Genomic DNA, 18,287 nt, shown 5'->3' with positions numbered 1-18,287 from the left:
ATTATGATAGTTGAAATTTAAATAGAATGGAATAAGGCTGCTGAAGTCTTAGAATGCGAGAAAGCTACTTAAGAAGAAGCGAAATAGATTATGAAGGTAGAAAAAGCTTTAGAGAGAAAAAGGTTAAAGGCTGCGAAAGTTGCAGGCTCAATAAATAGCTCTAGCTATAGAGAAAAAGGCTGTGAAGGCCGCCCAAGCTGTAGAAGTGAAGGTTATGGAAATGAAAAGGCCAAAGCTTTGAAATTCATGGCTTTTAAAGTTGTAGATATTTTCTGCTTTAGCTCCAGTTTCGAAGCCTGCTGTTAGGCAATTTGTCTGGGTTGGAAGTCTGTCTGTGCGGCTACTAGTTAGCCCCAGGTTATGTTAAATTAATGCCAAGGAAAATAACCTATTCACTTTCCTCTGTAGTATTTTTGGTATTATACACATGAAATTTCTTATGGTGTTGTGATTGCGAAGCCTTTTTGAAAAAATGATACGAAGGTGTGTTCATCTCGTTCGCCGTACTCTGAGATAAGCCAACCTAGTAAACATCGCCATCACCATGCTCAGGTTGATCGTTAATCCAACCATGCAGGCCCGCCTTCTACAACCATCTTACCTCCGACCGTCTCGCCTCCTCATTGTTTCATCCAAACCCGCATGCAAGCCTAGTTGCTCCAACCGTAGCCAACTGAGGCTTCCACTAATCCCCAGCTCCAGATCTTACTCGAAGTCTGTATCCACTTCTTCCCTTCCAAATAAAGCTGGATATACTAAAAACTCTCCTAAGTTGAAGGAGGAGACTTGGTTTACAACTTTAATTACGAGTTTAGGTGGGGGGCTTATCGTAGGTGCAGACTTCGTCTTGTATTATTAAAGTTTACTAATTTTTGAAGGCCACTTTTCTCTTTACTACTAAGGACCTCTGGCTCCCGACTGAATTTGAATCATATGAGAGGAATAATCATCAAATTGCACGCGAATCTGCAATATACGATACATTCGAGAAGCCACCTAAATTTACCCAACCAATCCGTAATATTATCCTACGCAATACCCTTACTAATATAATTAGGGGGTATATTACACCATCAGCGAACTCCCGGGGATACCCCCTTATTATTGGAGAGCATGGGACTGGAAAAACATGTCTCATTAAGCTCGCAGCGGAGAGCATAGAAAACCCCAAGGGCATAATATACGTCGATACCCCTAATACACTTCCTTCACCAAGTAAATTTGCTGAAGCTATGCAGGAGGTATTAGGATGGAAACCGGATCCAGTTATTGATACCCCAGAGAGTTTAGAAAACCCATCTTTCGATAATATTTGGGGTGCATTTGTTCGTGCTGCTGTCAAATACCAGGTGAAGAACAAGACCATCCCGGTCTTGATTATCGATAACGCGAATAGGCTTGCTGAGAAACAGCCAGAGCTTTTCGATGAGATTCAGGATGAGGCGAAACGACTTACCGACGAGAAGATAGCTACTATAGTGTTTGTTTCGAGCGAAGGCCACGTGCCGCGCCGTATGATGAGTATGCTAAGTTATTTATGGCCTTATTAATTATATGCTAATTGCTTTATAATAGAAAGAAGCTCCTCCTGGTCAAGGGCTGGGGCGATTATTGAAGTTGGTGACATCACTAAGGAGGAAGCTCTCGAATACCTTAGACTTCGGGAGGTTAAAGATATGCAGGCACTGCAAATTTACGATCTAGTTGGCGGCCGTATGATTCATCTCGAGTATGCTGCAGATGAAATTATTAACCAGGTTAAAAGCCTTGAAGGTACGTTTATAGTATACTCTGTAGGAATATGATTAGTTCTAACCACTTTGATAGCTGTGCGTAAGAGTTCGTTCACCTGGGTTAAGAAACAGCTTGAGTCCGCCGGGTTACTTTATGGTGGACACGAAACAGGAGGGACAATTATACGCAAACTTTTAGATGAGGGTTCTATCTCCTATGATGACTATATTCGTCTGACAGGCCACCAAAATGGAGATGCGTTGCTGGAGAGAAACGTGTTCGCATTTCATTACATTTCTGATCGGATAACGTTTCAGTCAACAATCGTGCAGCAATTTTGCAAGGAAAATCTGGCTATGTATTGGCTAAAGAAAACGAGGATATAATATCAAGGATTTATCTTGTACTAAATGATGGATAAATACATAATGTGAGGCGGTAGGATAGGTTCTGAGAGCCAAGCAGAGGTAGACTGAATGGTAATAGAGCGATGGCCGGTAGCCTAGCTGGTCGAAAGGAAGAATAATATAAATAAGAGAATGGTCTATATTGTATAAATAAAATGAGGTTGTATTATAAGTAAATAGTAGAATAGGACCTGAGTGAATCGGATAGGATAAGGATAGTGATATATTTGACAAGATTATGAATGTCATAGATGGCGTACTCTACGCGAAATTCCCATACGAAAATTCCCTGCCGCTGAGAAATTACCAACTTATAAAGTATCTTGCTATATAGTCTAAACAAAACTCACACATTTCTGTACATCTATTTTCTAACTTACTTTCACATACATTGCAAATATACAAGTACTTCATAAGCTTATAATATCACGTGACTATGATCAATTAGCTTGATAGAATCAGGACTGATCAAGGTAACTAGCTCTGATCAATAATCAGGAACTGAATATTAAGAATTACTCATCAGCAAAAATATAAGCGAGCTAAGACGGCTCTATATGGCTTTGGAGAAGGTAGCAGGGGTTTTAGGAAGGCTATTAGTAGACGCTAGAAAATCGATTACTTTAAGTAAATTAACTAAGATTATAATTTTCTTTTTCGCGGAGCGAAAAAGGAAATTCTGAATAAAAGAGGATTTTATTTGAAAAGTTATATACCCGAAACCCAATTTTGGTAATTATGATATAATTACTTTAATTTCATTAGTTACTCTAACTTTTCAAGGGAGGACGTATCTGTATTTATAATACTCCATTTAAGCACCAGGTTTTTAATACTTATAATCAATCAGTTTTAAACATCAAAAACCCGGCGCTTAAACGGAGCATTATAAATACAGGTACATCCTCCCTTGAAAAGTTAAAGTAACTAATAAAATTAAAGTAATTATATTATAATTACCAAAATCGGATTTCGGGTATATAACTTTTCAAATAAAATTCTCTTTTATTCAAAATTTCCTTTTTCACTCCGCAAAAAAGAAAATTATAATTTTCTTCAAAAGAAAAACAAATAAACATATAACAATAAACTACATTCACACGATTATTACTAAGCAGAACAACAAAAAACAAAGAGTCATCTTTTTCTCACAACTCTCTAAAATCTTAGAGTATATTAATAATATATCTATAGCCTTCAAAAACACATTTAGACCAAAATTCCATAATTTATCAGACCTAACAGTTAAATACTACAACGTTTATAAAACATTAACTATGTTTAAAAAATATATTACAAATAATATACTTCTCACTCAACTACTCTTTATTAAACAACCTTCGTTTTAATTTACTAAAGAGTATATCAGTAGAAAAAAATCTTCAACATTTAATATAGCAGCCAAAATTTTTTCCACTATAATCTCTAATACACAAAATAAGCTTTTTAAACTTATCTCTATAGAAAAAGAAAAAGAGTTTAAGTTTTTAATTCTTTTTATTTCTCAAAAATACTAGATAAATAATTTCGAAAACGAAATTACTAGAGTCGCCTCCTTACTTATTAAACTCTACGGACTTTTTTTTGTTAAAAGAAATTTTCTCGTCTAGATAGAAGAAAACATAGATATAAAAGACTTTAAGAACATTAAATCAGTTTTCATTACTTCTAAAATTACTATCAACAGGATGAAGTCAACTTATAAAAATAATATAGAAACCAACTCAGCAACCTAGATTAATAGAGAAATTATAAAAGCTAGAAACAATATTTTCATATTAGCTAGTAGGATAGTAGAAATTATTTATACTAAAGAAATATCAGTCTTAATTAAAAAATTAGAAAAAGCTAATATTAAGAATCCCGAAGGGGATATTAAAATAGGAGAAATTAACCCTATTAATTAATTCCGAAAAGAGATTAAAAAACTTAACGTAAGATTAAACAAGAAGTATCAGTATAACCCTTTTTTAATAAAACGTAAAGAAACTAATACCAAGTCTTTTAGTCAAACTAAAAAAAACGGGTGCAAAACTCAAAAAATCGGTTAACAAAGTAGTAAAAAAACAGCAATTCGGAAAGAAATTAAAGAAAAAAGAGAAAACTTTAAAAAAATCAAAAAATATAAAGACAAAAAAGTAATGGTTCATATATAAAAAAACGTTTACTTTTCTTATAGAATAATTAAATTTTATAATCTTAGTAAAACGTATATCTTTAAGACTCACAAATATCTTAAACTTGTTAATTTAGCATAAAAAGAATTTGTATCTACATATAGATAAAAATACTTCTTTTTAAACAAACTCGAGAGAAACAAAAATGAACACTTTAATATTCCAAAATCTTAAATTAACGTAACCGCCCCTTTTAACAGCCTTTTATTCAAGTTAGGGTTACAGGTAAGCTAAAAGCGCTTATTCGCATTTATTTTAAATAACCTCTTAACACCTAGGGATTACAAAGAGACTAATAAATCCACGCTTTCAATGAAAGAACTTAACAATAAAAAGTTACTATATCTTTCAACAGATAAAAACTTAGAGAATATTATTATTAACAAAAAATAATACTTTAACAACACACGTTAGTAACTCGAAAGTAATGAAATTGTAAAAAAAATTACTAAAAAACAAATTATCGAAATTATTTACAAATACCGAGACTTTATTGATGAATATCTGTTGAATGTCGAAAAACGTAAAATTCTAAAACAAGATGAATTCGAGTATGTTATTAATAAGTTTAAACTGAACGAAGAAGATTTAAGCAATATTTCTTACTTTTATAGCATATTTAAGATTTATAAAAATTTATGGAAAATAAGACTAATTATAGTATGCCATAATGTATACTTCGAATTAGTCTTTAAAATATTATCTTGAATTCTTAAACCTATTATAAAGAGTATTTTTACAATTTATATAACCACAAAACACGCTATATTAGACATATACACAGCTAATAAAAGAATTTGAAATATAGGACCCTATATTAAGGCATTTATAATTACAACAGACGTAGCTACATATTATATAAACGTTGATATACACCAATTAAATAAAAAAATCTTCCAATAGATATAAAACAATAATAGTAAATATAAAAATCTAGCAATAACACAGTTTACTAACAATTTATACATTACTAGCAATAACTATATGACCTTCTCATACAAAGATGACAATAATATAAAATAGTATAAACAAAGAAAAGAACTAACCATAAAAATGACTGTATCTCCAGAAATTACCAATCTCTATATAACCAATTATAAAAAACATATAAAAGGCAAAACAGACGTATATACATACAGAAAATATATAAACAATATACTAACAATTATACTAGCTTTTAATATAGAAGAAACCACCAAAATAATACACGTTAAAATAAAACCTCCCCCTGAAATACATTACGAATATAAAATAAATAAAAATAAAACTATATTTTTAGACTTAAAAATCTATAAAAATCATAAAATTATTAAATATAAACTACTCGTGTGTTGCAGGTTATGAACAATTGCGCTTCGTGAACAACAACGACAACCTCAGCGATACCACTACAAACGCCAAAACCCAGCGTCGCGCTGGGTTTTGGAAAAAAAATAATTTACTAGCTTAATTACTGTCTAAAAGGCTTTCAGATGACGCCCTCGAATCACTGTTACTGGCTATAAAGGGATTGGAATTGGTGTTGACGTCGGTCTGGTCGTTAATACGGGTCGATAATATATTCTGTCTTGTACTGTTGTTAATAAGAACAGCGGTAAGCATAGAACGTGTAGGCTGCTTCGGTGGACGCCCACGACACTTAGGCTGTTGTTTTTTTGCTGCTGCTGCTTGTTATTTTTTGTCTAAGTCTGTTTTTATACGTTGTATGTCTGCATTGGTTACTAGGTGACTACCGTTTTGCCCTGATATTAAACGACGTCGGCTATTACGTCGCTGTCTTTCTTTATAAGCTGTTTGTAATACCTTAAGCTGTGTTTCTAGCAAGTTATAACGTACAGCGTTAAGTTCTGCCGATTTTGTAAGCACGTTAACTAAGTAACGTTGTGACAATAAGATTTCGTATATAGCCAATTTATTTTCAATATTAATAATAGGTGGTGTGGTATAGTGGTGTAGTGCTGTACCTGGAAGCGCTGGGTTTTCGTCTTTTACCATGCGTGTAGGTTCGATTCCTGCCACCACCCCCTACAGTTCTGCCTGTTTGTCAGTTTTTATGATTTTTCTGACAAACAGAGCAAAACAGAAAAACAGTTGTCCTACTACACTAGAGCAACTGAATAAGGTGTGTTTGACATCTTTAGACTATTTGAACTTTGTTAAGAGTCGTGCTTTAATACTGTTTGTCTAATCAACACTTCCCTCTTTGAGAGTCGTACCTAGTTGACTTAGAACAATTTGTCAAATAGTTCTCAAACAGTAGATCTACTACTATAAAATAGACAGTAGTCTCTGTAAAGGACGTGTGTGGGTACATCACAATAATAACAGTACTAGTAGTTCTACTACTATAAAATAGACAGTAGTCTCTGTAAAGGACATGTGTGGGTATATCACAATAATAACAGTACTAGTAGTCTTATTACTACTTATATCAAAAAGAGTGCCTTATAATAACACTCTAATAATAGGACTTCTATCTATGAAAGTATAAACTAAATAGACCAATCTAAAAGAGATTTATTTATAGTACGGGGAAATCTAGAAATCTAGAAAATCTATTATAGATTAAGAGATTATAAGATTCCGGAAATAAATAAAAATTCTCTTCGGCATTACACTAAAAATTAGTGGATAAAAACGGTCAGACTCACGACATTATTCTCTCATAAAAGAGTAGAAGCCGAGATTGCAAGAGATTAGAAGAAGTCTCAAATTACTATACAAAAATCAAAAAATATTATAACAGTATTCTTCATGTCTTGTTTAATATGAGGTGCGAAAAATCAGGTATTTAGAATAAGTATTCTTCAAACCGCCATAACCGAAAGGTTGCATGCGTGTATGATAAATAAATAAATAAAATAAATAAATATTAATAATATCTTTTAACGTTCGAGGCGTTCGTACTAAGTTTATAGTAACTAGACTTATAATTAGAGAAGTTATCTCTTTATACTATCTAATAATAAAATTAGGATTGTATGGGAAATACCCGAATCGACGCTATGTAAATAGGATATTCTTTTTTATAAATGTTTTATTATATACCTCTCTAAATGCTTGATAGAACTGAGCCTTTGATAAAGATAGCTAATAGTTTATACTATATAAAATTTTAGCGGCGTAGATTGAATAATATTGTTATAGTAGATTGAATAGTCCGATATCTAGCGATTAGAGGAGATGGGTGCTGTGAGAGGATATATATAGTAATTCTATGCTATTAATATTGCAGAAGTCTAAAAATTTAACGAATACGTATAATTCGTGACTGTTGAAAATAAGCAGACGATTTTTAGGCGTACTGAATAGCGTGTTAATCCATGAGTAGACTTCGAATTAACGGGCTTATTAAACGCTTAATATGTTATTCGTCTATTTTTTCTCTGTAATATTAAAATTGACTTTCTCGTTATTTAAAGCTGTATACTAATCTTCTATATGATAAACACTTTTAAAAACAATAGTTGGTAATATTATTTTAGTACCGTCGGTATTAATGCAACTAATAATAGTAATGTTCTCTTTATTTCCGTCTTAAATTGGCTGAACGTATGTACTATGATGTGTAATATTCCAATGACGCTGACTATATCCTAACATAATGCCCTTTTTATTAAAATTCTATATATTACCTTGTTTTATAGTTTTGTCTTATATAACAGTTTAAAACTATAAAATATTAACATAATATCGAAATAACATCATCTACGAATAATTACTTACTCGTTCAAAATATAGCTTAATCGATATCGCTAAAACTGCTATTATACATTCTATATTAATGCAGCTTAAAATTCTACAGTTTAGCTGGCCATTAAATTGCTTTTTAAATCGGGATACCCACAACCAATAGAAATTAGAGGCGTCAAAGTAGATAGCCCGATATAATTCGAATACTTTATCCAAAATAATAGCCGAACTGAGTAGAAATCCTCAGTCGGAATAACGTAATATTCAGTCTATAAGCTCTTATTTTTATACAACGTTTAAAAACTGTTCTAACGAACAACATTATCTGGCGCTGATGCCCTTAAGACGGCGCTGTAGATACTAGCAGTCAACGCCATACTGCCGCGCCGTTTTTAAGATATTACGATTTTTGAAATTAGTGTGATAAAGAGTATTTAAAGCATTTTTCATTACCGTATTAGTATCCATTAGTAATAATGAAGATAATGTCGTTTCTGTTCGATTATATAATTTTGATAGTAGTTGTAGTAATTTGAAAATAACTAGACGTTTACAGAGTTTAAATATAAAATGGCCACGTTACTCGAAAGCCTTTTGGGTAATGATTGATGTAAAATTTTTTCTTTTTTTCAAAATCCAGCGCTGCGCTGGGTTTTGGCGTTCGTAGTGGTATCGCTGAGGTTGTCGTTGTTGTTCACGAAGCGCAATTGTTCATAACCTGCAACACACGAGTATATAAAAAACCTTTAAATCATCATGAAATACTCTACTAAAATTCAAATCACCCGCTATATAGTAAAAAAGAATGCTATATCAAAAAGTTACATAAACTTACTCTACTCTCGTATTCAAAGGTAGAATATATTAAAGCATATAAAAGTTTTCAAAATAACCTTATTTATAATCGAAAATACCCTATAAACATCATTAACTTATAGTTTAAAAAACATAAAAATAAGATATAAAATAAAAAAGATCTCTCTCTTCTAACAAAGGAAGTCTTCACACAATTTATAATCAAAAGTACTATAAACAATATCTAGAATTCAATAAGTATATAAAATATATAAGACAGTATACTTTAAATATGGACAAAAGACTCTTCTATCTTAAAAAAATAAACAAACAATAGATTAATTTTATCACTTAAAAAGAAAACAAATTTAAAAACAATTATGTTAGCCCCTTTAATAATATATAAAAAATTACTCCCAGTAAACTTACAAAACAAAACTTTAAAAAAAAGAAACTAAGTGTATTAAGATAATATAGTTTACTCCCCTTCGACGCCGTTAGTGCCCTACGGATTCTCTATAGCTTAATCACTTAACATAATTTTTATTTTCTTTTTTAAAGTATGGCAACTTATGTCAATAAGGGATACCATACTTAATAAGGGTATACATATACCTCTATAAGAACTTACACAATAAGTTCAAGCAACCAGTTTCAGATAAATATTCGCGTTTATAAAAACAAAACTGATTAATTATAAGCATTAAAAACCCGGCGCTTAAATAGAATATTATAAATATAAGTACGTCCTCCCTTAAAAAGTTAAAGTAACTAACAAAATTAAGGTAATTATATCATAATTACCAAAATCGGGTTTCGGGCATATAACTTTTCAAATAAAATCCTCTTTTATTCAGAATTTCCTTTTTCGCTCCGCGAAAAAGAAAATTATAATTGACAAGAAGTGAATAGCAGATTTAGTATACCGTCTATTATATTATCTAGTACCAATTGTAACAAAGCAATCGCAGCATAATGAACTCCAAGCAGAAATCCAGGCGGCCGGAGGAGCCCTCAGAATGACTATAGGAAATATCCAGGCGATACTGTAGTTGGAAGAAAAACCACACAACGCAATATAAACTGCAGACCCAAAATAAGGAAGTACCTAGATTCAGACCTCGAAACTCGCAGACTAAGATTATAATTATTATTTTGATAAGTGCGACATAAGGCCTGTTTAAGCCTCTACCTTATACAAACTTCCCAATTTATATAGAAACAACTCTTATTTAGTTTAATATCCTATATAGACTTAACTTTTATCTAGTTTAACACTTTATATATCCGGATATCTAGTTCAGACTTAACTCCTATTTAGTTCAACACTCTGTATATCTGAATATCTAGTTTAGACTTAACTCTTGTCTAGTTTACTTTATTAATTTTTTTGTTAATTGTCTATTTAAACCGTTATATTCGCTATCATGTATTTAGAAATCAAGCAATAATTTAAGTATTAATCTATATTTATATTAATACATTATTCTTATCTTATGATATTTGTATATTACTTTAATACTTCGACTAGTCTTTATACAATTTCTTATATTTTGTTGCTTTACAATTTTATCAACCTAATACCTAAATATCATTATTAACCCCACTATACGACGAGTTCTCTAAAGGGAAGGACGTTAAAAGAGAAACTGCAATTATTACCCTACCAGGATTTACCATTAAACAAACTAAAGCTATGATAGCAGTCTTTGAACACTTTAGAAATAGTATACCTACAATAACCTCAGTGGCTGCTCTAAGCATTAAATTTCTAGACTTCGACCCCTTTAATAGCACTAAACCCTATAAATTACGAAACTTCTTAGCCTAACTTAATAATAAATATAAAGAGGAAACTACTAAATTTACTATATTTAAAAAAAAATTATATACGCCGTTAATCTCCTCAAAAGAAACCTAGTAGAGTTAGCCTTCAATAAATATAATACCGACGAAAGAACATGAAATTAAGATATTTACGCCGAATTTACTATATAGCTCGAAAAAGCTTTCGGAGACCCTGACTCTATTAAAATTATAAAACAAGAATTAAGAAACTTAAAATAAATTAATAAGCTTTTTTTCACCTACTTGACAGAATTTAGACGTTTTATAAAACGCTTGAATTACGATAACGCTACTCAAATCGCTTATTTACGACATAGTTTATACATCAAAATAAAAGAACTCCTAATTATTAAGGAAACGCTTCCTAAAGATTTCAATAATTTTGTTATTCTCTATTAATGCCTTGATAATAACTAGTAAACTTTGAATATAAAAAAGAAATTCTGAAATTTAATAAATAGAGAATTTTAAAAAAAGAATACCCCGACCTTAGCACTAAAAGAACCAATAAAGACTAGTAACACTAATTAGCCTTAATAAACTTAGGGAAATAATTATTTCGGATTTAGATTTATAGATCAATCTATTAGGAATATTCAAAGACAACTAACCTAAGAAGAAAAAGACTGACGTCGAACTTAAAAGCTATGCTTATACTATGAAGAAGAAAAATATTTTATTAATAATTATTTAAACAAGAAATTTTAGGGAGGACTAACTTGATGTATCTTTTATGATCCCCGTTTTACCAGAGACTAGAATATTTGAGGACTTATTTATAAGGACATCCAAAATGAGATAGTATCTTTTTTAGAATATTATTTATAAGAAGACGCTAAGGAAGAATAGGGAAAAGAGTAGGCTTAACTATGAGTTATAATATATAGCAAGGTAAGACCTAATTTATTACTTTAAAAACTTTATAGTTTTGAAAAATATTACGAATTTCTTTTATATCCTAGAATCTATTTTCTTATTTAAATTTTGAAAATATTAAAATACTATTGAAATTTTATATTGAAATCTCTGTTACCTTATTCTCAGAAACCTATTAAAACCTTTGCATATTTAGATAGCGGCGATATAGAAATATATATAAGTTATAAATTTGTAATTAAGAATAATTTTCTACTTTACCCTAAGAAGATCTTTAAATCTGTAGAATACTTTAATAGAATTAGAGAATTTGTTAAGAAAATAACTTAATTTAAGATAAAAATCTAAGATTATGAAGAAATTGTTAATACTAATATTGTTAATATTACCAAACCCTTAAATCTAGGAAAACTATGATATAAAAAATATAATATTTATATTAATTAAGAAAATAACTAAGTACATATGAATTATTTACTTAAGATTATTATTGTAAGCGCGGAAGCTTTTAAAAAAACTATGAAACAAAGATCTGTCTTTGCTATTTATAGTCTAGGAAAAAAATGGAAATAAGTTATATTTGTTGATGATATAATTGAAATTAAAAAAATTACTAAATTTTTTAATGAATTCTAAGATTTTGCTGAAGCTTTCTTAAAAAAGAAAGGAGACACCTTGTTATTATAATAAAAAGAAGATATAAAAATCTCTATATTATTAAAAATTTAGCTTATCTGGGAATTATTGAGGTTAATAAGTGAAGAATATCTTAAAGTCCTTAAACTTTAAATTGAAGAGAATATGACTAAAGGATTTATTCGAAGGTTTAATAGTTTATAAGAGGTATTTATTCTATTTATTCTTAAAAAAGATAGCAGATTATAACTTTGCGTGGATTAGAGAAAACTTAATATTATTATTATTAAAAATCGATGTCTTTTACTATAGATTGATGAAATTCTAGATCGACTTAGAAAAGCCAAATACTTTACTTGATTAGATATCTATAGCGCTTATAATCGTATTAAAATAGTTAAAGGAGATGAAGAAAAAATAGCCTTTTATATTAGATATAGATACTTCAAATTTTAAATAGTATATTTTAGATTAATAAATGTTTTAGCTGTTTTTTAAGCTTATATTAATGAAGCCTTACGACTATTTCTAGACGAATTCTGTGTAATTTATTTTGATAATATCTATATTTATAGTAATTTAAGAGAAGAATATATTCGTTATGTAAGAAAAGTTATTAAAGTATTATAAAAAGCAGGACTTTATATTAAATTTTCTAAATATAAATTCTTTATTAAAGAAATCGAGTTCCTAGAATATATCGTTGGAAACAATAGAATTAAAATAAACTTTGTTAAAATTTAAAACATACTTAATTAGGAAGAACTAAAAGAAGAATCTAGAGTTATTAAAGAAGTATAATCTTTTTTAAAATTTACGAATTTTTATTAATAATTTATAAAAAACTATGCGAAAATAGTTAAACCTCTATATAACTTAATAAAAAAAGACAAAGTATTCTATTAGGGAAAAGAAGAAAAAACTATCTTCTAAATATTTTAATAAGTATTTTGTATTAAGCTAATACTAAAATACTAGAACCTTGTGTTAGAAACGCGAATAAAAATAGACGTTTTAAATTTTATCTACGCTATAGTCTTATTTTAAAAACACGATAATAGTCTTTAGCATTCTGTAACCTATAAATCAAAGAAAATGACATCGACAGAATATAACTATAATATTTATAACAAAAAACTTCTATTAGTAATTTAAACATTTAAAAAATGAAAACGATACCTTATAAGTGTTTATACTTAAGTACACATTCTTATAGATTATAAGAACTTAGAATATTTTATGACTAAATAGCACTTTAGATAAAAACAAGTAGAATAAATGAAGTTCTTATTTTAGTTTGACTTTAAAATATTCTTCGTTTTTAGAAAAATTAATACTAAGGTTGATGCATTAATTAGAAGATCAAAGAACTTCTTTTCGAAAAAAAAGGATAAATATATAAAAAATCGAATTAGAATATCTATATTATCTAAAAAAATTTAATAAATTGGTATTATAACAATACAAGAAACTTGATAAGTGGTAGTGCTTAAAGATTCCTATATTTAGGACATCATAAAAGCCTTGAAGAGGAGATAAACAACACCCTAAGATTAAAATATTAGAAATAAAAGAAGAATAAGGCGAACTTTATTATAATAATAGAAAAGTAGTACTCGATAATGAAAAGATTTGCGAAGAAATCTTGTAGTAATATTATGACTATTTTATAGCAGAATATCTAGAAAAAACAAAAACGTTAGAACTAATTCAAAGATAATATATATAGGTAGGACTTTAAAAAAATATTAATTAATATATCGATAATTACTATATCTATAAACGTACTAAGATGCTTAGAAATATACTTTAAAAATTACTACAATTATTACAAATCGTAGAACGAAACTAATAAAATATCTCTTTTAACCTAATCACTAGATTACCGGAATCTAATAGATACAACATAATCTTTGTTACTATAAATAAACTCTCCAAAATAATATACCTAAATTAAGAGAGAAAAAAAAGGCGGGAAAACGACAGAACGACCCCTTTATAACTTTTGAACGAAGCATCCAAAACCAAATAAAAATACATCGATCGAAAGAGCAAGAAAAACGAAAATACAATATCCAAAAATACAAACAATATCAGAAACCGATAAATAGAAATCAGAGATCAAAAATATCGAGATTTTTGCGATTGTCGACTATAAAAAAAGAGTTTTCTCGCTAAAAATCAAATTAAACTAAAATTAGTTTAGCTTAATAATAACAGACAATATACCCACCAATTCATCACTCGATGAACTAATAATAGCAACTCAGAACTATATCCCGATGCTCAAGAACACCAACAAAAAACGACAAAAAAAACAAATCTCAATAGATTTGGATGAGGAAGAATTAAACAAAGAAAATTTAATTCTAGAACTAAAAAGATTAAACGATCTTCTAAAAGAAAAAACAAAAGAAGTAAAAAATCTGAAAATTAAAATAAAAGAACTCGAAAATCCTAAAAAATCCTACGCAGAAATGGCACAGAAATCACAAAATCAATCAACAAGACAAAAACAAAACGAAAATAATCAAAAATCGACAGCTCAACAACAACAACAACAACAACAACAAAAACAAACAATTCCAATTAATTAAAGAAGATTAATTATACCGAGAACAACAACAACCCCACCAATTCAAAAACCAAACGTTTTTTAAAAAAAAAATAAATCAAGTTCTCTATCAAAAATCTAAAAATCCAGAAATAATAATTTCTAAAATTTCTATAAATCTTAAAAGCAATTTAATACTAATTACACACGAAAACACACAAAAAGAAGAAATCCTCAAATATAAAGAGGATATTTTTAAAGAACTCATCAAAATTAATAAATATATTCAAAAACTAACCAATATTAAAACTTAGAGATTTTTAATTATTCATGGAGTGGAAATTAAACAATACAGGACAGAACGACCCCCTCATAACTTTTGAACGAAGCATCCAAAACCAAATAAAAGTACATCAATCGAAAGAGCAAGAAAAACGAAAATACAATATCCAAAAATACAAACAATATCAGAAACCGATAAATAGAAATCAGAGATCAAAAATATCGAGATTTTTACGATCGTCGACTACAAAAAAAAGGTTTTCTCACTAAAAATTAAACTAAACTAAATTAGTTTAGTTTAATAATGGCGGATAATATACCCACCAGTTTATCTCTCGATGAACTAGTAATGGCAACTCAGAACTATATTCCAATGCTCAAAAACACTAACAAAAAAAGACAAAAAAGACAAATCTTAATAGATTTGGATAAAGAAGAATTAAACAAAGAAGATTTAATTCTAGAACTAAAAAAATTAAACGATCTTCTAAAAGAAAAGACAGAAGAAGTAGAAAATCTGAAAATTAAAATAAGAGAACTCGAAAATTCCAAAAAATCCTACACAGAAATAGCACAGAAATCACAAAATCAATCAACAAGACAAAAACAAAACGAAAATAATTAAAAATCGACAGCTTAACAACAACAACAATAACAAAAACAAACAATTCTAATTAATCAAAGAAGATTAATTATACCAAGAACGACAATAACTTTACTAATTCAAAAACCAAACGTTTTTAGAGAAAAAATAAATCAAGTTCTCTACTAAAAATCTAAAAATCTAGAAATAATAATTTTTGGAATTTCTATAAATTCTAAAGGCAATCTAATGCTAATTACACTAATTGGCTTAAGAGAAGGTTTTATCAAATCTCTTGAATTAATTAATAAAAATAATATAGTGAAAAATATCTATTTTTTCACTGACAACCAAGCTGTAATAAAGAGGTTGGAATCTCTAAAAATTGGGGCAGGACAAGAAATAGCATCAGAAATCTGGGAAATGGCGGGAGAATTAATTTCTAAAAATATTAATTTATTTATAGAATGGGTTCCTGGACATTCAAATGTTACTGGAAACGAAAAAGCAGACTTTCTAGCAAAAGAAGCTGCAAAACAAAAACAAAAAAGTCCCTATAAATCTTTTGCCTTTTTAAAAAGGAAAATAAAAGAAAAAGATTTAATAGAATGGGAAGAAAAATTTAAAAAACACAAAAATAGGATTAATTATTATAATTGGCCTAGATTAAAGAGAAATAAAATCTTTACTAAATTTAGTAATAATTTTATTTCTTCTTTAACACAATTAAGAACCGGGCACGGTTATTTCAACAGTTATCTAGTTAAAATACCAAAAGCTGGCATTTTAAGCAAAAACTGTTTATGCAGAAACACACCACAAACACCAAAACATCTAATTATGGAATGTATATTTTATAATTTAGAAAGAAAGATGTTAAAAAAAGAACTTAAAAACAAAAGACAATTTAATTATAACCATTTATTATTTAATAATAATGGTATTATTTTATTGGAAAAGTTCTTAAATAAAACAAAAATTGCACAAAGAAGCAATAAAAATCCAAAAGACAATTTATTTATAGGATGGGGAAACCTAGAAATCTAAAATAATTAAATATATTTAGTTAAGAGATTATAAGGTTCCGGAAATAAATAAAAATAGTCTTAGGCATTACACCAAAATTGGTGGATAAAAGCGGTCAGATTCACGACATTGTCCTTTTCATAAAAAGGAGAAATACGCAAGAGATAAGAAGAAAATCTCAAAACACATAATAAAAATAGAAAAAACAAAAAATAAGACAGTATTTTCCATACTTCATTTATTACATCATTTAGTTTTCAAATAAGGTGCGAAAATCATGTATTCTAATTGTTTCTTCAAACCGCCATAACCGAAAGGTTGCAAGCGTGTATGATTAATAATAATAATAATAATAATAATAATGCTAATTACACACGAAAACACATAAAAAGAAGAAATTCTCAAATATAAAGAAGATATTTTTAAAAAACTCATCAAAATTAATAAATATATTTAAAAACCAACTAATATTAAAACTTAGGGATTTTTAATTATTCATAAAGTAAAAATTAAATAATACAAAAATATAAAAAAACTCAAAATGAAAATTAAGACAGATAATGCAATTAAAATTATAAATAAATTAAAATGGTTAGTTAGAGAAAAAAAATTAATTAAAAAAAATTTTTCTTTAATAGTCATTGCAACTAAAACAAAAGAAGAAGCAATATATACTCAAAAAAGAGGATATATATTTTTAAGTGGAGAAAAATTGAAAACGAAAAGATATTTAAAACTTTTCGGCAATAATAAATGCATAAATTGCCAAAAAACTGGACATTTCGCAATTAAATGCAGAAACAATTCAATTTGTGGCATTTGCGCAAAAAATTACAAAACAATCAATCACATTTGTAACAATTGCCAGAAAACAAAAAAGTCCTGCGAACATATCAAGGCAAAATGTGCAAACTGCAGTGGAGAACATATGGTAAACGATCCAATATGTTTAAAAAATAAAAAACAATCTAATTCTCAAAATGAATAAAAACAACAAATTGAGAATTATACAGCACAATTGCAGGAGGTCAACAAATATAATGCAATCAATACTAAATTCTGCATTAAATAAAGCAGAATTAATTTTCTTGCAGGAACCATGGGTTTCAAAGGTGGTGTGGTATAGTGGTGTAGTGCTGTACCTGGAAGCGCTGGGTTTTCGTCTTTTACCATGCGCGTAGGTTCGATTCCTGCCACCACCCCCTACAGTTCTGCCTGTTTTGTCAGTTTTTATGATTTTTTCTGACAAACAGAGCAAAACAGAAAAACAGTTGTCCTACTACACTAGAGCAACTGAATAAAGTGTGTTTGACATCTTTAGACTATTTGAACTTTGTTAAGAGTCGTGTTTTAATACTGTTTGTCTAATCAACACTTCTCTCTTTGAGAGTCGTACCTAGTTGACTTAGAACAATTTGTCAAATAGTTCTCAAATAGTAGATCTACTACTATAAAATAGACAGTAATCTCTGTAAAGGACGTGTGTGGGTATATCACAATAATAACAGTACTAGTAGTTTTATTACTATAAAATAGACAGTAGTCTCTGCAAAGGACATGTGTGGGTACATCACAATAATAACAGTACTAGTAGTCTTATTACTACTTATATATTAAAAAAGAGTGCTTTATAATAATACTCTAATAATAGGACTTCTATCTATGGAAGTATAAAC

General features: G+C 28.8%; 1 protein-coding gene across 2 annotated transcripts; it reads left to right on the top strand.

Moving 5' to 3' along the window:
• Nucleotides 1-472: 472 nt before the first annotated feature.
• On the top strand, nt 473-2,120 carry DFL_007377 (uncharacterized protein; the record flags this gene model as incomplete). 2 transcript variants are annotated; one of them, XM_067636949.1, is made up of 7 exons in its annotated part: nt 473-483; nt 578-644; nt 703-714; nt 779-829; nt 879-1,521; nt 1,576-1,773; nt 1,828-2,120. In XM_067636949.1, 7 exons carry the CDS (start codon nt 473-475, stop codon nt 2,118-2,120), a joined length of 1,275 nt encoding a protein of 424 aa, XP_067488514.1. The 2 variants fall into 2 exon arrangements, with proteins under 2 accessions (XP_067488514.1, XP_067488515.1); XM_067636950.1 differs by having other exon boundaries at nt 773-829.
• Nucleotides 2,121-18,287: the final 16,167 nt, after the last annotated feature.

The sequence above is a fragment of the Arthrobotrys flagrans genome, assembly GCF_004000055.1.
Source record: "Arthrobotrys flagrans strain CBS H-5679 chromosome Unknown unitig_8, whole genome shotgun sequence".
NCBI classification, from domain to species: domain Eukaryota; kingdom Fungi; phylum Ascomycota; class Orbiliomycetes; order Orbiliales; family Orbiliaceae; genus Arthrobotrys; species Arthrobotrys flagrans.
This window is presented reverse-complemented; position numbering and strand designations above follow the sequence as displayed.